Source organism: Carassius carassius, chromosome 5 (assembly GCF_963082965.1).
Source record: "Carassius carassius chromosome 5, fCarCar2.1, whole genome shotgun sequence".
Lineage (NCBI taxonomy): Eukaryota > Metazoa > Chordata > Actinopteri > Cypriniformes > Cyprinidae > Carassius > Carassius carassius.
In genome coordinates, this window is record NC_081759.1 from 25,397,434 (window position 1) to 25,419,510 (window position 22,077).

A 22,077-nucleotide genomic window follows, 5' to 3' on the forward strand; every position below is an offset into this window, starting at 1 on the left:
GGCATATGAACTGAACAAGATGACCGATTTTTGAAATATCCAATTCAAGTTTGGACATTAAATGTCCAATCACAAACTGTCATGATGGCCAGCAGAGAGACAGTGTATATAATATCTATAGAGATGCTCTGATATGATAACTGTGCAATCAACATCATACTGTACTGACCTGCTCATTATAAAAGAGCAACTGACTCTAATCAACCTGTATTTTCTTTGATCTGTACTCAGTGTTCTGATACTTGTGAGGTGGTGAGCTTGCGATATTCACTAATATATACAGTATGTACTGTCATCGTGTCAAAAGTTCTCTGTTTTTGTTTTGATTTGACATTGTATTGAATGAATAATCGAAATTGCTACTACTGGCATGTTGTCAGCAGTTCTGCAAATATAAACACCTTCAAAAATAATATCTATCCATAGAATAGGAGGATGATACTATTTAAGCACATTGTTACGGTTTGTGTGTAACATGATGATCCAGAATGCTTCAGGTAATTCTTAATAACAGCGTATTGATGTGTCTGATTGATCGATATTGTTTTACTACAATGCTCTTTATTTTTCCCTTTTGATAGGTGGGGATATAATCATTTTCCACCAGATAAATCAAGTGGGCAAAAACATGATATTGCAAGGGTTAAAAGAAAAAACAGAAATGCATTCTCAGTGGATTAATGGATTAGCAAAAAAAAAAAAAGTCAATGTGTGTACTGTAGTGGATGCTGAAGCCTTGTCAAATGAATTATGTGAATTCTATGTGTGTACATATATAAATATCTGCTCTGTTATGCACTATGCCATCTCTACCTTGGATGCTATAGAACTAAGGTGTTTTTAAAAATGTAGTCGCTGCAATAAACTGGAATTTTAGTTAGTGGAATAGATTCAGAATGATCCTATTTATCTTTTGCAAAGTTTGTATTCAAGTCTGTATAAGACCAGTTGGGTCTACTTCACAATAAAGTGATGACTGGCTGAATGATATTAGCCTCGCATGTCAAGTTTTGTTAGTAAAATGGTTTATAATCTTTGAATGGGATCAGTAGATAACTGAATTCATTTTCTTAACTAGATTAAAAATTAATGTGCTGAATGAAGTACACTTCAAACTTTTTTAAGAAGAATGTAATATGTAAGAAGAATTAACAGTTATCATAAAATGTTCTTTACAAAATTGGAGGAAAAATATATAACAACCTAAATTCGTAAATTGTTAATTATATAATCATATACAAATTCTATGAAATTAATTTCATATAATTGCAGAGTGTAATATAACAGACAGTGTTGCTCCCATAGACTGTAAAAAAAACACGTGTGTACTGTCAGTCAGGGCTGACTTTCTGAACCTGCTGGGTAATGTAGTTTTTAGCGGGAGGAACGAAGCTAAGTGAGTTACGGTAAAACTACAAAGACCCACAATGCCGTTCGCGGACTAAGTAGAGTTCTCGATCAGCGTGGTGGTCAAACCGACCGGCCGGTGCGCAGGGAGCTATGCGACCAGCTTATACGGCTTTTTACCACTTCAAATCGCGACAACCACATTGACAGGGTTACACGGTGATTTGAATTGAAGTAAGGTTTGTTGCTTGTCTGTTGTCATTACACTTTTATCGCTTGTAATTCAGCATTTTGATTTCTGCCAGGCAGCCAATGGGAAATCAGTGTGGACACCACACACTGAGGGATGTGGGAATCTGAGGCGTTTGTGTGTCCAATTTAAAATTATATTTGTTACAATTCAAAGATATCCCTTTTATATTTTTAATTAAGGCCTACATGTTATAATTGCATGAATTGGACAGTTCTGTCCACAGTATCATTCAAAACTTAGCTTAGCAGCCACACTAGACATGGCCACCACCAGACTGATGAAATCAGTCAGTCTTGACCACATGACACAACTGTAATCTATATCATATAGCCAAGGTTTGTATTGCTGTGACTGAGTGCAACTCAAATTCAGTCACGTGACAGCTTATCCTTATATAGGCGTGTATGTATGACATGCAAGCTTATACATGACTTGATTTTACCAGTTACTTGAAGAGAATGCGAAGAGCAAGAATTAGTATTAAACCAAATGTCAGGCCAGGAGGTCGAAGTGTGGCACCCGTAGCTGAGGACAGGAGCTCCCAAGGGTCCACAACTGTTGATGACACCCATCAAAAGCTGTCATCTCCTCCACAGTCTCAGGTGGAAGGCAAAGAGTCTGCTGTGGCAACAGGAGATGGAAATGTGCCCGGCTCTCCATCAGAGAAAGCATCACTGAACATGTAAGCACACCCTTTTTTTTTTTGGAAAGACATTGGCTATTATAGAAATGAAATAAAGTATATTTTGGGGTGAATTGGAAAATGGCAATTGCCTCTCATGTGGAATCAAATGGAACATTTATGATTAAACATACACTACCATTCAAACATTTGTGGAAATTAATGCTTTTATTTATGATCTTGAAGGAAATTAATACTTTTATTCAGCAAATATGCATTAAAATGATCAAACGTGAGATGAACACATAATATTAGGAAAAAAATCTAAGTTAAAATAAAGTTTGTTGAAATATTAAAAGACTAAAACCAAACTGAAATAAAAATAAGAGAAAGCTAAATAAAATAAAAATTAAATAATATTCAAGTTGAAATATAACAATAAAATCTCATTCAAAATTATTTGATACTTGATTTCATCATAGTCCTTGACTTATCTTTGTGTTTTTCTAATCGTAATCATTAGATTTATCTCATTTTGTTCTCAATTTCGTCTTCTATTTTTATTTTATTTTTATTTTATATTTCGTTGCTGTTGCAAATAAATGTGAACTTTGGTATTTCGGATTATATTTCCTGACTAGGTACTTGGTGGAGAAAAACTGTCAACCACAAAAATGAATATCAGTATTCAGATTAGGTCTGTTTTAAGACTGCCTAAAGTAAATTAAAAGTTAGTTAAAAGACAGCTGTACTTAAAATTCTCATGTGATCAAACCTGAGATTGAGGAGAACTTCAAATCAAGTGTGTTGTTGTTTTTTTAACTCTCTTGTCCATTGACAGTAATGATGGAGCGCCATCTAGTGTCAGCACACCTGCAACTACAGTACTTCAGAAGAGGAGCAGGTTCTCTGCCACACCAAACCTGGCCAGACCCAAAGTCCGTTCTGCTCCTCCATCCACTGGTTCTCTTCCATCAGAGCCATCCAAGATATCATCCCCTTTTCAGGCAGCCGATTCTTTAACTCAGTCCCCTATCCCAGTTGCTATCAGCAGAGATGATTCACAACAATCTACATTCACAGATGCCGCTACAGCAGCTAACTGCCCTGCATCCTCACTGTGTCTTCCATCCACATCTGGCTGTCCAGAATCACCATCATCAACACCGTCACAACAAGAGCCTTGTAGAACTACCAAAAAAATCCCAAATGAGGATTTCGGGCCTCAAGAAGGAGCCACTCCAATTTCATGCACACTCTCATCGTATGTCAAACTGACTCGTGTTGATGGACCAGACTCTCCTCTCAGGAACCAAATTTCTTCAGACAAGCAGCAGGTCTTGAGGACCCTCAAACTGAAAGAACTGATGAAGCTGGAGAGGAAGAAAGAAAGAATGGTAAAGTCGATTTTTAATCTTTTTAAAAAGTTTGAACCGGAAAAATGCCACTTTTTTAAGCTTCTCACAACGGAGATGTCTACTAAAATCTCAACAAATTTCATGTGTATAATTTTATTTTTTTAAAGGAGAAGAAGAGTAGACAGCATAAACGTGAGCATTGCATTGAGCCAGATCGTGACAAAATGACCTTAGCTGACTTCATTTATTACCTGCCAGAGTCAAACCCTATGAAGTAAGTTTGCTCTGATAGAATACATCTTCAATTATATGTTTTACCCTCTTTTGTATGTGCACTGTGTATGAACTAATGATGAGCAATATATTTTTACAGCATTTATTAACCAGTTTGTTAATGTTAGAATGTTATAAATGTTTATGTTTGCAGAGCACTAATGTTAACCGATATAACACTTGATCTCACACTGAGAAGTAGAATTAGATGCAAAATAAGAGTTATTGTTAGTTAATGCTTACTAATGATTGTTTACATCTCGAAAGGTCCTCCCTTTCCACAGAGGAGACTCAAACACAGATCACTGCTCCCCCAAATCCCACGTAAGTGAAATAAGACCTATATTATTATTTTTATATATGCGTCTCATCATTTGGGGTTACTTCATTTCATATTGTTTTTGACACTTGGTGTAAACATAACTTGACATTCAGGACTGCAGTTTTCCCTGCATTATAGACTAAATATTTGGTTTGATTTGCATGCTGTTTAGACCCATGTCTTTCAAGATGAAGTTATTGATTTTGTATCTCAGGGTGCAGAAAAATATGGCAGACGCAGACGAGGGGGAGGAGGAGGAAGATGATGATGATGATGATGATGTTGATGCTGATGAGGAACTGCTTGCTCCCAAAGTCAAGGTGGCAGAAGATGGCTCACTGATTTTAGATGAAGAAAGGTGTGGTGGCCTGAAAGCATGTGTAATATCCAGTTCTTAAAAAGGGAAACTGTCACCTCAGCATTACACGTGAATGTACTGATTTGAATTATTGATTTATTTAGTTCAGTTATTTTAGCTAGATTGTTGGAAGTGGAATTGCTTGCTTTGATTTCCCCTACTGCTTCTCAGATGTGCTCCCAAACATTGACCCTATTAATTTAACTTGTTGTTAGTCCTGTCAAACCTTATTAATTGATGCAATTTCAATATACACCAATTTTAGTTAAAACATCAGTAATTTTGTTGTTTTTGTCATTTTATTTATTTTTTTACATCTATATTGTTTTATTAAGTTTTAGTTGTTATAATAGTTTTGACTGGGAAACTAACTGAAATAAGTTTTTCTTTTAATATATTTTATTTTGGTTAATGCTTATGTTATTTCAGGTTATGAAATCGTTTTTTTTTTTGTTTTGTTAATGATATGTTTAATGATGCATTTCACGCTACAGATTTAAAGATGCCATTTAGCACAGCCCATATCACTTTATTTCATATTATGTAATGCATAACTATCATTAACTACTGATGGATTGCAGTGTTGTGTTCAGTTTGACAGTCCGCGTTCAAAGGACATCGGATACAGTTGTGGAGAATGCAAATCCACTGTTTGAGCGAGGCTCTACCACAACATACACAAGTTTCAGGAAAAAATGGCATGTGAAAAATTGGTCTGTCAGAGGTATGGATGTTAAATGATCTGTACTTTTTATTGGTTTGTTTCCTTCTCTTTTATGTGAAGAACAAGTTAAGAGCATCTTGAAATTTTAGTGTGCGTGTGTTTCAGAAACGGATATGTTCTATTTGGCCATTAGTATGGTGGGAACAGACTTCTCCATGATTGCTCAGCTGTTGACTCACCGTAGCAGAGCAGAAATTAAGGTACACACCTTAATTATAACAAACATACTCATACCACTGACTGACCCTGAGGATAAATGTGTTCATTTCAATTTGGTCACAATAGGTCTTAGAGTTTATCTGTTTGTGTGCTTTTGTCTTTCCCTGTTTTCTAGAATAAATTTAGGAATGAGGAGAGAGCGAATTCATGGCGAGTAGATAAAGCTTTCAGTGAGTTTTTTATATTTCTTATTTTTTTGCTTTCTATCCTTCTGCTTGTCTATTGTATTGTTAAAAATCTACTGAACAGTACTTGCTCTGACATTTGGACTATTTAGGAAATAAGCGACCATATGACAGCAAGCTTTTCAGTTTCCTGCTGAAGAGGGTCTTGGCTAAAGACAAACAAAAGGGCAAATCCATAAAACAGGTTGTGAAATCAAAGAAAAGCAAAGGTAATGTGCTCAAGAATGGAACTCAGATCTCAGAACCCACTGTACTACTACTACACTGTCCTACTGTATTGTTTGTGTGATTGTTTTTTACTCTAAACCCTTCTCTTTACTCACTCAGGTGGTGAAAAATCCAAACACCTTGAGGACAAAGACTCAATTAATGATGATGAAGATGATGAATTGTGCAGTGTGGACAGTGTCTGTTTTGATTTAGAAAAGGAGAATGAGGACAGCAGTAATATGAATGAAGCAGATGTGTCATCAAGTACAAGCAAGAAGCGTAAACGCACAAAAGACACTGAGCCAAAAGTGTTATGTGAGAAAGTGTCCAAGCAAAGGAAGAAAAACAAGACACCGAAAAAAGGTTTCACACTATGTGTTTGCCAAAATGTTATACATGATTACTCATTGCAGTTCATATTTGTCCATTCTCACTATCGCTTTGTTGATCATGGTACAAAAACCACACAGTGTCTAAAACTAATAGTTTCCTGTATTAATAAACAGCTGAATAACATCTGAAGATAGTGACCTGGTATGTGTGGACAATGACTGTAAATGCAGACAGTGAAGATCAGTCATGTTTGGCCGGATCAAAAAAAAAATGCTAACAATCATAAAAGAGTGACCTGAAAAACAAAAAGACACATAAAGGTTTTAGTTGATATTTTGACATTACTGAGGTCACCCTAAAGACCTTTTGACATCAAAATTAGAGTTTTGTGGCTTTTAATTGTTGTGTGTTAGCTGGAATTCCATCTATATTATTGTAAGCTACTAAAAAAAGCACAGATATATATACTACTGTTTCCGATGATTGCAAAACTGAATTTTCTGCAGACATTAATCTAGTCTGGATCATCTAGTCACATGTGATAATTTGTGATTAGTTTAATTCTTTAAATCCTTGCTGAATAGAAATATTCATAAATAATTACAAATCTTACCCCAAACCTTTGAACTGCAGTGTGCATGTTTCAAATTATCTTTTCGTAAAATTGACAGTGCTGAATGAAGGAGAAAATGGCACAGGGAATGCTGACCATAACGAGGAATCTGCCATCCAAACTACAAAACGGAAACGCTCTAAAAAGTGCGAGAAGGAAGAACAGGAACCTACAAAATGTAATTGGAAGTCTAAAAAGAGCAAAACATCACAGCAAGGTAGTGGAATTTATTTTTATTTTTTTGGAGGGTTCGAAAAAAATATATCACAATGCAAGTGCTCACTGAAAATGTATGTTTGTTTTGTAAAATTCATCAGATTTTTATGTTCTACACAGAGTGTACTGGATCTGAGCTGTGTGCTGACTGTAGTGAAGTCCCCAGTGCTGAAGATGATCAAGGGTATATAAAATTCTTACCAAACAAAGATTTTGATTTTTTTTCAGAGATTTTTCTTTCGGAAGTGCTCTTATTGCAAAACTTTATCAATTACTCCATTATGTGTCAGGGAGAAGCTCTGTGCAGAGAGAGCAACTAAGGAAGAGGTTTCACATAGCTCCTCCAAACATTCAAAAAGGGCCAATTTCGCAAAAAGAAAATCCAAAAAACGTTCAGAGCCAAAAGCAACAGTCGAGATTGAGGATACAGCAGAAGAATGTCAAGATAAGAGCTGCAGCGAAGTAGAGAATGAGGTATGTTTTCACACAACTGAGTTTGATTCCACACCTGCCTAGCTTCTTTTTTGTTTGTTTACCACAGTATATAGATAACCACCCAGGATAAAATAATGTTTTAAAGGCATAGTTCATCCAGAAATGAAAATAGCCAGCATTTACTCACAGTTATGTCACTCCATGCCTTTATTAATATTTTTTGTGGAATGTAAAAGGAGATATTTTAAAGAATGTTGATATTAATTGAGACATTTCTGAAAATATCTTCTATTGTGTTCCACTGAAGAAAGTCATACAGGTTTGGGATGACAAGCTTTTGATGAAATATCCCTTTTTTTTTTGCATTGATTTTTTGGCTACCAGACAAACCTTTTTTAAAAACACCTTTTTCCATTTAACAAGCTCACAGATACCAGTGTGTTTCATTAGTGGTAACTTAAGTTAATATTATTTGGGATAATCCTGAAACTTTTTTAAAAAAAATTTTTTTAATCGTTATAGTTGAGGATCATCCGTCTTGCAAAAGAACAGCTCCAGAATCAGCCAATAGTTGTTCTGCAAAGGACTCCTCTGAGGTAAATTATGATTCATTCTTTCAACACATCGCAGTACTACACATTAATCTTTTGGAGAAAAAAAAACCCAACAAAATTCTTTCACAGGCTAAAAGATTCACACAGCTCATCTGTAAGCCAAGACCAACTACAGTCCTCCAAGAGCCTGCAGCATTCTCCTGGACGGCAGATGAGAGCGGAAAAGGTCAAATGCAATCTGACTGCTTCTGGTGATGGTAGTGAAGTCTCGACAGCAGTCCCTGGTGTTAAAGAGGATCAGGGGTATGAAAAATTATCTTCTCGAGATCAGGGTATGGGATTTTCTTTTCAGTAGTCCTCTTATTACAAATCTTCATCAATTGCCTCATAATTTGCCAGTGTGAAGCTCGTTCCAGAGAGCTCAGCTAAGGAGGAGATTTCACAAAGCTCCCTCAAACGTCCTCCTGGGCAGCAGACGAGAGCAGACAAGGTCAAGCACAATCTGACTGCTTCAGAAGGGGATCAGATAGACCAATGTCATACTGGCTCACATCCATCACCAGAGGACATGAGCAGCACTATCATGCCGAATCAACTGAGTGTCCAGGACTCTAAAGAGATGGAGGCTGATCAACGCATGGAGGAGGTAAATCAAATAGCTTCAACTCCATGGGGTCAACTTTCCTACAATAATGGAAAAAAGAGAAGCTTTGAATTTGTGTAGTGTGACACATGGATCTGTTTCGGCTTACATTAACATAACAGAGTGCCAGAAATCACTACAAATGTAAAGGGATGGTGTGTCTAGTGCTCTGTAATACTTTTAAAGCTATGATCATTATTTGTGTAAATGTATGACTATGTAGTGCATTGTACTTCAATAAAACCAAAGATGTTTTTGTTGTACAGCATTTTGATGTGGAATATTATACAGATTTTTTTAAATGTCACTATTATGTTCAGGGTTTGAATGTAAACAGACCAATAGAAAGACTTAACTACTCCTCTTAGATGATACACTTCTGTATAGTTTTATAGACCAATTACCTTTTTTCTTTTTAGGATTTAAATTTACATCATTTAGAGTTTCTAACTCCATCTGAAATAAATGGTGAGTATGCTTTAATATTGATGTGTTGATAGTATATTTTATATATTGTTGTAGTAAAACCAGTTAGACAAAGTGTGTCGTAGAAATTTGTACTCATGCTTACTTTAGTGTAAAATAACTGTTTTCAAGTGATTATGGTATTCCAGTCATCAGTGGTACATGATCCTTCAGAAATCATTCTAACATGCTGATTTGGAGAGCAAGAAACATTTTCTTGTTGTTATCAGCTCTGCTCCTTAAGATTTTATGGAAACTGTGATGCATTTTTTAGGATTCTTTGATGAATAGAAAGTTAAAAGAAAAACTGTTATTTGAAATAGAAACCTTTTGAGACATTATAAATTTCTTTAACATCACTTTTCATGAATTGAATCCATCCTTGCTGAGTAACAGTACAAACTTTTGAATGGTAATGTAAATGAATGCAAATGGATGTCATTACCAAGAGTCTGTTTCTGGGCTCTTCATCTAATCTCAGACACAGATCTGTTGTTGAGGTGCATCACATATTGCCAGCATTGCCAGGTGTAATGCTTCTTTTAATATCCTTTTAAGGTCAGAAATCACTGAGAAGAGCAGTTGTGTTGGTGTCTAATGACGTAGTGAAGCACTACCTCAGGATTCAAGCACAAACCACAGCAGAGGAATCAACAACCTCTGAGAGTCAGCGGGATACGGCACCTGCCAGAGGCCATCATGTCAGTACAGGAGGAGTTTGTTCTTTGTGTGATCTGTTATTGTTTGTGCATTGCTCAAGTAGTGATCATAACAGTGACTGTTAATTTGATTTGCAGGTGGGACAGCATAGGGATGGTCTTGATGAACTCGGCTCCTCTAGTGATGTTCTAGAAGAGAGGATCTCTCAAGATCAAGATGTGAAGGAAACCGACACTGCCTGCGTTTCCGCCCAACTAAGCATCGCTGAAAAAAGGAGAAGGTTTTCCAAGATCAAACCCAGTCGGAGCCTGGCAGCACAGTCCATCCACAGACCTCTGAATGAAAGTGAGCTTGAGATGCATATAAACCATGAGCTAAGAAGACTGTCCAGTAGCCTGTGTAGAGTGTATAATGCTGTGTGTTGTTTCTGTTCTGAACGAAGGCATGTGTTCTTTCTAAATCCAGAGACCCCGTCTGTCAAACGTGACTCAACGCTGCTGCAATGTAGCAGTCCTGTGGAAGTCCAAGTGAAGATGGCTCAAAACAAATGTCTTGTTGAAGAGCACAGGGACTGTCCTGAGGAAGAGCTTACATGTGGAGTTACTCCAGAAGTGAGCGGCCCTCAGGGTGTTAAGGTGAGGGATTTCATCAAAGGAGTGACTTGACTGCATGTGTTCTGATGATGTGATGGAAAACCAAACATACATTTGACTTGCATCATTAATGCCTTTTTGTACATCCAGAATGATGACGCAGAAACCACAGTAGATGGTATTCCTTCCTTAACATCAGCTGGTAAGATTAAAAGCATTTTTTTTTTATAACTGGTTGTCTTTTTCCATCCATCTTTCCCTCCTTCTTTTTTGTCTGTCTTTGTTTTTTCCTTTCAACTCATAAAAATTTTACGTATTTGTCTCTGTACCACTTCCAATAGTGAGTAAAACAGAGGAGCAGGAGATCGACCCCTTCCTTGAGAAGTCTCTGGTTCCTGACACCAAACCGTCAGACAAAGGTACAACAGAAGACTTTTTTCAGACATCAAAAACCTGCAATTAAAGCGTTTAACTTGGTTTGCAGCAGATCCAAAAAAAAAAAGACACTGACTTTTACAGATGAGCCTGAAAGAAGAGGTGAATTTAAAAGGTCTCCATCTCGGCTGTCTGAGAATGAAGATCGAATTACTGATCGGGAGGAACAGGATTCAGAGGCTGTTGAGTCTGAAGTCACAGACACTATGATTGAGGAACCTCAGACAGAGCTGAAGAGGATTATTCCAGTCAGGTGTGCATTGGCAGATGAATCAATAGTTTGCTCAAATTAACAGGGTTTGTCTTGAATGTTTTTAACAATGCCTTTGCTCTCTGGTGTCATCTGTACAGCTGTTCTGCTGATGGTTCCTCAGTTTATGCTCAAGGCAGAATTGCCCCAGAGAGACGCGGTCAGTTTGATGAGCAAACACCCACCAACCTGGAAGGGGCATCTCTGGTCATGGTAAACCCTCAACAGACCTCAGAGCCTAATGAAGGTGGGGTTCAGATTTTGAGTATTGCTTTAAATCTCACTAGTATTGCTGCCAAAGATTGAGCCATGACATCTTCACTTAGATCCTGCTGAGAAGGCTGAACATAAGAGTCCTGTTAAAGCCAAGCATAGTGATTTGGATCATGACAAAGAGAAGATCTCCAGAGAAGATAAGCTTCTGTCATCTGAAGGAAATTCACAGGAACATAAACAGGATGAGGATCTTCTGTCCCCTGTCCCATTACTTGGCTTAAAACAAACTACAGCCGCAAAAGTTCTTGTGGGCGGCATTGGTAAAGGAAACAAAGAACAAAATGGTGGGTTTTAGACTTTTATCATATTTAATACATTTGATCTGATTTGATTTTCCATGTTAGAACAAAACTGATTAGAAACCATGTTTTATGTATACACGCAAACGATTGAGTTTGTTCATTTGATCGGTTTCTTATAGAGCCAGTTCTCAGTGATCCTTCACCTGCACTATTTGAAGCGGTTTCATCTTTTTCTTATCCTCCAAACGAACCTGCAAGCAACCTTTGTGATATGGACATGTATGTAAATGTAACTTTTTTTTTAGCAGTTTTAATTGATAATAGTTTCTAATAATTAATGTAGTCTTATTAAATGAAGGTTAATATGTTGTTTAAATATTGCTTTAGGATGCAGTTTAGTGAGTCTGCAGCTGAAGACGTTCAAATACCATATGAGCAGGAGTCAGAAAGTCAAGACGGCACAGAAGAGCCATCAGAAGCTTCTGAGGTAGAGTTCTGACAAACAATACCTTGTGTATTCTGTGTTTGCTGAATGGAATAAACACCTTTTGAACTAACACATTTTTTTTTTCTGGCAGGAATGCAGTGTCTCTCTAAATGAAAATGCAAAATCTGAAATTTCAGATTCAGCTGGAGTGGATACATGTGCAATTGGTAGTGATGACAAGAACACATGGTCCAGAGAAATTTAAATACTATATAAAATTTATATAAATACAATATTGTAAATGTACTGTGCTGTCATTACTGTTTGAAATGTTTGGGGTTGGTAAGATTCTTATTATTTTTTATTTTTTTAAAGAAGTCTCTTAAGCTCACCAAGGCTGCATTTATTTGTTATTAGAAACCTAATATGCTGATTTGGTGCTCAAGAAACATTTGTATCATTAATTTTAGTTGTGCAACTTTAATATTTTTTGTGGAAACTGCTATAAAAAAAATTCAAGATTTTTTGTATTTATTTAACATCATAAACATATTCACTGACAATTTAATGCATCCTTGCTAAATAAAAGTATTAATTTAGTGAAAAAGAAGAAAAAAACGACAACTTCTATTTAAAATCTGACCCTAAACTTTGAATGGTAGCGTATATTATTGTTTTAACAATTTCCTTCCTTGTCACAGATAAACATTCTGAGGAGGAACCCACATTTATTTTAACTCTATATGAGATTCCAGTCTCTGGGCAGCAGGACACTCCTCCTTATGAACTTCAGCCAGTCCAGACACCTTTGCTTTTCTCAAGCAGTTCACATTCTCTTTCCTTCACATTAGAGCCATCCAGGTACATTTCCATTCCAGTCTAGATTTAATAAGGTAACATTTTACACCATAAAAAACAAAATCCTTGATCATCCATTCCTTTTATCCTTGATGACTTTGTTTTGTAGTGCATCTCTGAACATGGCGTCTGAAGAGACCGATAATCTATGTAAAAGTAGTTCTCGCAAGGTGGTGGATGACGCCCTGGATCCTTTTTCAAAGGAAGCACTATTGATATCCTCACTGGAAAGCAGTTGTGATGATGTGAACTCTATAATTAGTCCACCCGAGATGTTCTCTTGTAATTCTGCCACGGTATGATGTAGTACTCCCTTTTGTTATCATAATTTGTGGAGTGTTTATATCTTGTAGCAGTTTTGGGAAATAAAAGGTTTTCTCTTTTGGTAAAAGTCGATGCATGTGCTGAAGTTGGATGAGTTCCTGACAGAGTCCCCAGAAACTAAAGCATCTTCTCAAAGGAGATGTAAGAAGTTCACTTGCATTCAACATTTATGCCAAATATTAAAATCTGTGTATTCATGTAGATGGGATTGTAATATCCTGTCTGATCTCTCCATTAAGGCAAGATTAAGGTCAAGCCAAAACTAAAGCCATGTGTGAAGGTCAGGCCTTCAAAAAATGGCCAGTTTGACTTTGTATCCAGTCAGAATCTACCAACATCTCAAGCCACAGCACAAACTGAGATTGAGCTCCAAATACCTGAGGGCTTATCTGTATGTCTTACAGAGAGTGAGAAATCTCTTCCTTCAGTTATTGACCAAGTAAGTGTTTTTGTTTATATCTAAACAAAACATTAGTCCTCAATATGTTATGAAATTTCTTGACGAGTGGTCCATTTCCCAGAAATACAGCTCAATTGTAAGTATTTATCTACTTTTTAATGTCCTTGAAGTGTATTTTTAACTCAAAGTTTAAAGTTTACTAGGAACACATCACATGAGTTAATTAGTACTTGTGTCCACAGGAAGACCAAATGGCAGATATTTCTAAAAAGCCTGATACTTGCAGAGAGGCATCATGTGTGTCATCATCTGCATCTCAAGAGAAGACTATGCCCTTGAGGAGAGGTAATGATATTAATGTCCCTTTAACTGACTTTATCTTTTTAAAGGTATAGTCACCCAACAAGTAAAATAATCATCATTTACTTACCCTCATGTAATTACAAACCCATGTGACGTTTTGTTGAGATATTTTTTATATTTTAATCCAAGTCTTAAGAAAAGACACAATACATAATTTTGGCTTTTATTGATCAACATGAAGCACATAAAGCACATCATGGATTAATGGAAGCTCAAACTTACTTACTTGACACTTGAGAACAAACCAGTTATTATTTATTTAACTTTTAATAACCTTTATTTCCTTGTTCTCTAGGCAAGTTGCAAGTGAAGTATAAAATCCCAAAAACAACATCTACTGAAGACGATTGCTCTCGACAGAATCGATCTGACTTTGGCTATAATGATTCAGCCACAACTCAGATCATTTCACCAGAACCTCTGATTAAAGAACAAACCATTAAAGTGGAACAGAGATCCGAGCAAGAAGATTTCTCTGATATTCCAATTGAGGAATCAGATGGAGTGCCTGCTGGGATTGCTTCATCCTCACAACCATTCAACATTGTAAAATCAACAGCATGGTAAGAAACATTTTAATAAATATTGTTAAATCTTTGTACAATTATTATAGGCAACTTTCTGTCATAGCACTGAATTGCATCCAGTGGAACTGAAAATAGAGGGTAGGCACGAGGATGTGTCACACGTGGTGTTGCCTGATATATTGGTGCCAGTTTCTGCTGAAATGGAAAATGGTGATCATATGGCGAATGCAAGTTCTGAACAACGCAGTCTGCAATTGGGTGAAGAGAGCCAGCAGACTGTCGCTGCAGAAGCAGACCAGGAGGTGCATTCGCATGAGGTCGTTTCACACATGCTGCTGACTGATATGTTGATCCCCGTCTGTGAGAAAACAGAAGATGATTTAAGCAAAGAACGGACAACAGCTGGACAGAAAAGTCCTCATGAGGAAGGAAGACCTCCGGTATGTTAGCTGAATGGCATAATGAGTAAGGAGTACTGGCAGATATATCTTTTTTTGTTGGTATTGGTCAGTATTAGATATTTAAATGTATATTTTTTATTTCAAATTGGCAACAATGTTAATACCCATAATTAATTAGAGTTTTATTTGAAATATATACTACAGGTGAGAGAGGATCCAGATACAGCAGACCTGTTCAGTCAAGTGTCACAATCATCAAACGTGGGACCATCAGTATCACCCAAGAGGAAAAGACGCACTCAGAGGAAAGGTGATGAAACGCTTTCAAACCTTTTCTCAACACACTGTTTAGCTTCTGTAACAATTTGATGAATTATGCCCCTCGATTTTAAGGCAAGTTATTGGTAAAGATGACGTTTCCCAAAAGAAAGACTAGAGATTCCCCTAAGAGTGGTGAGCAATCACACACCGGTCCTCTATCAATCTTAATGTCGGAGTCAACACAATGCAGTGCTGAGACATGGTATGAGTGACTTTATTCTCTGATCTATACATTTTACATTTCCACCGAAATATCAAATTACTTACTAATGGGTTGGTCTTTCTGTCATAGTGCTGACCTGTTGCCCACTGGCTCGGAGGACCATGAGGAAGCATCTGGAGGTGTTTCACACATTGTGCTGTCTGATATTTTGGTGCCTGTATTGGATGAGACCGCTGAATGCAGCCTTCGAAAAGAGGCCTTATCTTCTGGTCTTCAAGAAGTATGTTTCTGTATTTTGACAGGTCATCGATCGCTTGAGTGCTTTTTATCCTATAAAAAAAATCTGCAAAAATATAAATTCTTACTTTCCACAGGTTGAGAATTCAACTGATTTTGGGAGACCAACAAATACTGAAACAGAAGAGATGACCTTAAGTCAGTCTGTGGCAGTGGAATGGAAAACACCTTGCTGTAGAAGTAAGAATGTATAAAATAATAATATAAAGCAAAATAATTGTCACACTTTATTTTAAGGTCCAATTCCCGCTATTAACAAAACATTAACTACGACTTTTGCTTCAATAAATTCCTAATTTGCTGCTTATTATTAGGCTAGTTAGTAAGGTTGTTACGTTTAGGTATTTTGAAGGATTAAGGATGTTGAATATGGTCATGCAGAATATGTGACAGATCCAGAAAAAACTCTAAACCATAAAATGGTTTCCATCAAATTTAAGCATCTATTTATGCACATTTATAATTTAAACAGATGATTTTGGATTTGCTTCTAATTTCATGTTTTCAATCAGTACTGAATCTATTTTTCAAGGCACACTTTGTCCAATGCCTAAACTGTCAAAAAGAAAAGATGATCCTCCAGAAAATGACCTTGGTCAGCCCAGCTCTACACAGACCTCTTTAGCTACACACAGGCAGTCCCTGGACCCTCAAGCTGCGGAATGGTCTCTCAGAAGCAATATGCTGCCCATGGACTCGGATGAGATGGAGAACTGGTGTGAAGGAGTTTCCCACATGTTGCTCTCAGATGCATTTGTGCCCGTTTCTGAAGAGACTGGAGAGAACAGCACAGAGCTAAAAGTGTTTATCTTAAGCAGTCCTCATAAGCATGAGCAAATCACGCTTGGTCCGACAAAGAGTGAGGAGACGCCCTCTGAAATTTCAAGTGATGTATGCAATTTTAAGCAGCATTTAGCTGCAGTTCATAACAATTGATTTTATATGGATAAGTCTCATGAAGAAGTGTCTAGATCACATTTTATATGTAAAAAAGCCTTTCTTCAAAAATGTTAAATAATTTAAATTATTTAAAATAAAATTATTTAAAGGGGTCATATGATGCGATTTAAATTTTCAAAAAACACGCCTACGGCACATGTCTACGGCACTGTGGAAATATTTGCATAATGCCGCTCAAATGTCCACACAAAGAAAGAAGCCATGGTTTCAGTAACCACAGTTAAGTCGCCTTTCCATTGTCTCCGACGAACGACAAGCGATAGACCGGAAGTCATTCATTTCCAATGGAAAGTAATGCGGGAGCTGCGTGGAGTTCCGATCACATGCGTATGCGGAAATTTCAGATCCGATTTGAGCCTCGGATACGTTCAAATTTACATTTACATTTAATCATTTAGCAGACGCTTTTATCCAAAGCGACTTACAAATGAGAACAATAGAAGCAGTCAGGTCAACAAGAGAACAACAACAGTATACAAGTGCCATGACAAGTCTCAGTTAGTCTAGTATAGAACGCATAGCCAGGTTTTTTTTTGTTTTTGTTTTTTTAAATAAATGAAGACAAGAAAAGGAAAAGTGACAGTGTTAGTTGGTTAAGTGCAGGCGAAAAAGATGAGTCTTTAGATGTTTCTTGAAAATGAGTAGAGACTCAGCTGTACGAATTGAGATTGGGAGGTCATTCCACCAGCTGGGCACAGTCCAGGAAAAGGTCCGTGAGAGTGATTTTGAACTTCTTTGGGATGGTACCACAAGGCGTCGTTCACTTGCAGAGCGCAAACTTCTGGAGGGAACATAAGATTCAACCAATGAGTTTAGGTAAGTTGGTGCCTTGCCAGTGGTCGTCTTGTAGGCTAGCATCAGTACCTTGAATTTGATGCGAGCAGCTACTGGTAGCCAGTGTAACCTGATGAGGAGAGGAGTAACGTGAGCTTTTTTTGGCTCATTGAAGACAACCCTCGCTGCTGCATTCTGGATCAATTGCAGAGGCTTGACAGTACATGCAGGAAGGCCCGCCAGGAGAGCATTACAATAGTCCAGTCTGGAGAGAACAAGAGCTTGGACAAGAAGTTGGGTTGCTTGCTCTGACAGGAAGGGTCTAATCTTCCTAATGTTGTATAAGGCAAACCTGCAGGACCGGGTAGTTGTAGCAATGTGGTCTGTGAAGCTTAACTGATGATCCATCACAACTCCTAGGTTTCTGGCTGTCCTCGAAGGAGTAATGGTTGATGAGCCCAGCTGTATAGAGAAGTTGTGATGAAGCAATGGGTTTGCTGGAATCACCAGGAGTTCTGTCTTTGTAAGGTTAAGCTGAAGGTGATGGTCATTCATCCAGCTAGATATGTCACTCAGACAGGCTGAAATGCGAGCAGCTACCGTCGGGTCATCTGGTTGGAATGAGAAGTAGAGTTGGGTGTATTCAGCGTAGCAGTGATAAGAAAAGCCAAGCTTCTGAATGACAGATCCTAATGATGTCATGTAGATGGAGAAGTCCAATTACTGAGCCTTGAGGAACCCCAGTAGCAAGGTGGTGTGACTTTGAAACATTGCCCCTCCAAGACACACTGAAAGATCTGTCAGAGAGGTAGGACTTAACCCACAGGAGTGCTGTTCCAGAGATGCCCATCTTTCTGAGGGTGGACAGGAGAATCTGGTGATTAACAGTGTCAAAAGCAGCAGAAAGGTCCAGTAAGATGAGTACCGAGGATTTTGAAGCTGCTCTTGCTAGTCGCAGGGCTTCAGTAACCGAGAGCAGAGCAGTCTCAGTTGAGTAGCCACTTTTGAAGCCAGATTGGTTGCTGTCCAGGAGGTTGTTCTGTACAAGCAACATAGAAAGCTGGTTGAACACAGCTCGCTCAAGTGTCTTTGCAATGAATGGAAGAAGGGATACCGGTCTGTAGTTTTCAAGAAGCGCTGGATTTAGAGATGGTTTCTTGAGCAGTGGGCTTACCCGAGCCTGCTTGAATTCTGAGGGAAATGTTCCAGAGTGAAGAGAGGAGTTGATAATGTGAGTAAGCGAAGGTATGACTGGAGAAGAGATCTCTTGAAGGAGGTGAGTGGGGATCGGTTCAAGTGGACAAGTAGTAGGATGATTTGACAGGAGTAGTTTGGAGACGTCCATCTCTGAGAGTGGGGAGAAGGAGGAGAAAGAGTGTGCGTCGGTCATTGTGTAGTTGTCCTAAGTCTGCGGTTTGGAGAATTGGTCACTGATGGATCTTGTCTTATTTGTGAAGAAAACTGCAAAGTCGTCCGCTGTAAGAATAATTGAACTTCTGCGACTAGACCGTATGCGAACGCCCGACCGGATGTGATGTATTCTAATCAAAACTATCGGTGCGAGGTCAGAATAACCAATATTTTGTTAACATTAACATTTTCCTTTAAACACTATTTCTGTAAAATGGTGGTTTATAATAATTATGGCAGAAATTATTATTTAATAATTATTAAACCATTATTTACGTTGATTAGCCCCATAAAACCTACTGTTTTTATTTTGGGGGTCATCTGATTTGTGACGATGCATTCATACATTAACTGTGTTCATTAAAATTATAAATTTTATCATGGTGAATATGCCAAGGTAACGGTTGGTGCATGACCAGTTTGAAAGTTCTACGCGACTGCCGCTAGAGGGAGAAATGCGACAATCGTGTCCGAATGTTGTGTGCAGTGGAAAGGGGGCTAGAGTGTTGAAGCAGCCATGTCAGTGAGATGCTGTTTTTATCTAGGAGAAAGCAAAGGCACTTTATTTGGCCTTCGGAAAGTAAATGCATTTAGAAATCTTTAAGATTACTTACAACAGAACAGCAATGCATTTTGTGAACCTATTAAAGGAGGTAATCCTGACTTTGCTACAACAAACTAGTGCTTCTGAATCAGCTACTGTAAGTATGTTTTGTTATTAGTTTAAGTATTTGCTATTGAATGTTCAAATGCGGAGTTTTGCACATTGCATGTGTGTAAAACTTAGGACATTATTTACAGTCTTTAAATTTATTTTGAAAGATGAATCTTGCGATTATGGAAAGGGGCGTTACATTTCCAACGAGTGCTTGCGGTGTTCGGCCAATCACAATGCACTGGGTCAGCTGGCCAATCAGAGCAAACTGCGCCTGTCACGAGGAGGACTTTGTAGAAAACGATGCATTTGAGAGAGTCGGGGCATAGAGGACAAACAATAATGTACAGTATTTGAAAAATAATGTGTTTCTTGAACATTAAAGCATGTCAACATATTCTGTTACACAAAATAATTATGTTTTAAAAAAAACATCATATGACCCTTTTAAAAATATATATAAAGAGGGAGTAAAATTAACAAAATATTTATTAATTTTTGGACTGAAATGTGACCTGGAAAGGTTTTTCGAGATTAATCTACTGTATATAAAACTTTAAACAAGGTGCAAATGACAATGCAAAAATCTGTTTTATAGGTACACCAATTAAACACGAATTCTGACATGACAAAGTCAAATGAGAGTCTGCCAGCATCACAAGCAAAAAAATCACCAGCAAGAAGTTAGTCAGTCCTCATCTCAGACTGTTATTGATCTTTCTTCATTATTTTTTGTATTACTGATTTATTTATTTTCTGAATTCTCTCAAAAAGGTACATTTCAGATGACACTAAGGTCACCTGAAAGATGCCTTAAAGATCAACCTTGTATGCTGAAGTCAACCCAAGCTGCCCCGACAGCACCACAGCGAACTCCGACATCAAAGGTGAAAGAGTCCATGGGAACTCCAACAAGACGACAAACAAAAGAGATCTCAAGTGCATGCTGGGTACAGCTAGAAAGGTTATCTGTAGAGGAAATCTGCAGTGCTCAAAGTGTCCTGCAACCAAAGCATCACAGCACACCTGTCACTGTAAAACCCACTTCTAGAGGGTAAGGATGTTTTTCATTTAATGCCAATGACAACGTATGTAATTCTTTTCAGATTGTCGAAATCAGAATATTTAGTGCTGTTCACAGTAAAAACATCTGTTTGTAAGCAGAAGCTCTGGTTTAGGATCACATGCTGATGAGGAGCCACCCATGCTGCCAGGATACTCGCCAAGGGTTGTCCTTCATCGTATACCATTAACAGCTACTAATGAGAAAATTTCTATGCCTACTTCGTCCCCACCTACAGTTTTCACCTCACCCCCCCGAACACAGGCAGAGCTTCAGGTACATGCTGTCATCTTCAATCAAATCATTGCATTATGTACATTATTTGTGACCCTGGAGCACAAAAGCAGTCATAAGTATAGCACTGGTATATTTGTAGCGCTAGCCAATAATGCATTATATGGGTCAAAATTATTAAAAAAACAAAATTTATGGCAAAAATCATTAGGATATTAAGTAAAGATTGTTCCATGAAGATATTTTGTAAATTTCCAACTGTCTATATATATATCAAGATTTATTTTTTGATTAGTAATATGCACTAAGAACTTCATTTGGACAACTTTAAATGTGATTTTCTTAGAACCCTCAGATTCCAGATTTTCAAATAGTTGCCAAATATTGTCCAATCCTAACAAACCATACATAATTAGACAGCTTATCTATTCAGCTTTCAGATGATGTATATAAATCTCAATAAAAAAAATTGACCCTTTTGAATACTTTTGTGGTCCAGGGTCAGATTTGACCTTATAGTTAGACAAGGGCTTGTTAGCTTTGAATCGATGAGCATCTTTATATTAGTAGTTTTCATTAATGCTTTATCTCTGTTGTGCAGTCTCTTCAAAACAGCCCTCCCGTCTCTAGTCTGGATGCTGATAAGAATCCTGATCAAGTGTCTCACTTCTTACTGGATGACATCTTCACTGAAGTTGTGGATCCGGATTGATTTTTATTTGGGTTGTTTTTGATTAAATTTCACTGCTGCTATTCCAGTTTGTTGCACTAAAGTGGATGATGTGTAAAACTGTCACACTGCTGATTTTAGACCTGTTAGTAGTTGTAATGCAGTTTCTCTAATTCAGTTTTGTTCATTAAGGGAAAACTTAATATATATTGTATACATTTCTGTAATGAGGCCTTTTTTTGGTGATGAGACACCTGTTTTTATACAGTATGTTTAAGTCACAGCTCTGTTATTTATTTCTATTTATTTTATGCTGAACATCGATACACTTTTATCAGTGTTTTTAACTGACTGATCTTGTTTCGTTCAGTGCCAAATATATTTGTTTTTATGGTTACTGTATGTTATTTTAATTTGTTTTTCTTTCTGAGGTCAAAGCCCTTTTTTGCGGGTTATAATACCTTTCTTCAGTGAGAATATATTCTAAAGAATGTTCATAAATAATTAGTTATCGTGAGTTGTATTTGCAATATGTGGTAGTCTGGATATTAAAGCACTGGAGAAATTATAAGTAAATAAATAAATATTCACTTTTTCTAACTTATTTTTTATTTAAGATGGAATTTATTTCTCAGAAAATACAG

At 37.3% G+C, this 22,077-nt stretch overlaps 1 protein-coding gene across 1 annotated transcript; it reads left to right on the plus strand.

Moving 5' to 3' along the window:
- Positions 1-1,426: 1,426 nt before the first annotated feature.
- LOC132140497 (transcription factor TFIIIB component B'' homolog) lies at positions 1,427-21,680 on the plus strand. Its single transcript, XM_059549275.1, has 44 exons — positions 1,427-1,581; positions 2,046-2,282; positions 3,064-3,619; positions 3,748-3,854; positions 4,121-4,177; positions 4,390-4,533; positions 5,127-5,257; positions 5,363-5,457; positions 5,592-5,646; positions 5,754-5,870; positions 5,989-6,234; positions 6,876-7,034; positions 7,154-7,217; positions 7,324-7,507; positions 7,991-8,064; positions 8,152-8,325; positions 8,422-8,668; positions 9,085-9,133; positions 9,689-9,831; positions 9,928-10,135; positions 10,256-10,425; positions 10,534-10,585; positions 10,725-10,802; positions 10,903-11,071; positions 11,170-11,315; positions 11,395-11,628; positions 11,766-11,865; positions 11,974-12,073; positions 12,165-12,240; positions 12,715-12,874; positions 12,981-13,167; positions 13,264-13,336; positions 13,435-13,634; positions 13,838-13,940; positions 14,254-14,521; positions 14,589-14,925; positions 15,091-15,196; positions 15,280-15,409; positions 15,500-15,549; positions 16,200-16,558; positions 20,065-20,149; positions 20,241-20,520; positions 20,631-20,805; positions 21,365-21,680. The coding sequence occupies exons 2-44, from the start codon at positions 2,059-2,061 to the stop codon at positions 21,473-21,475; spliced, it is 6,783 nt and encodes a 2,260-aa protein (XP_059405258.1). The 5' UTR covers positions 1,427-1,581; positions 2,046-2,058; the 3' UTR covers positions 21,476-21,680.
- Positions 21,681-22,077: the final 397 nt, after the last annotated feature.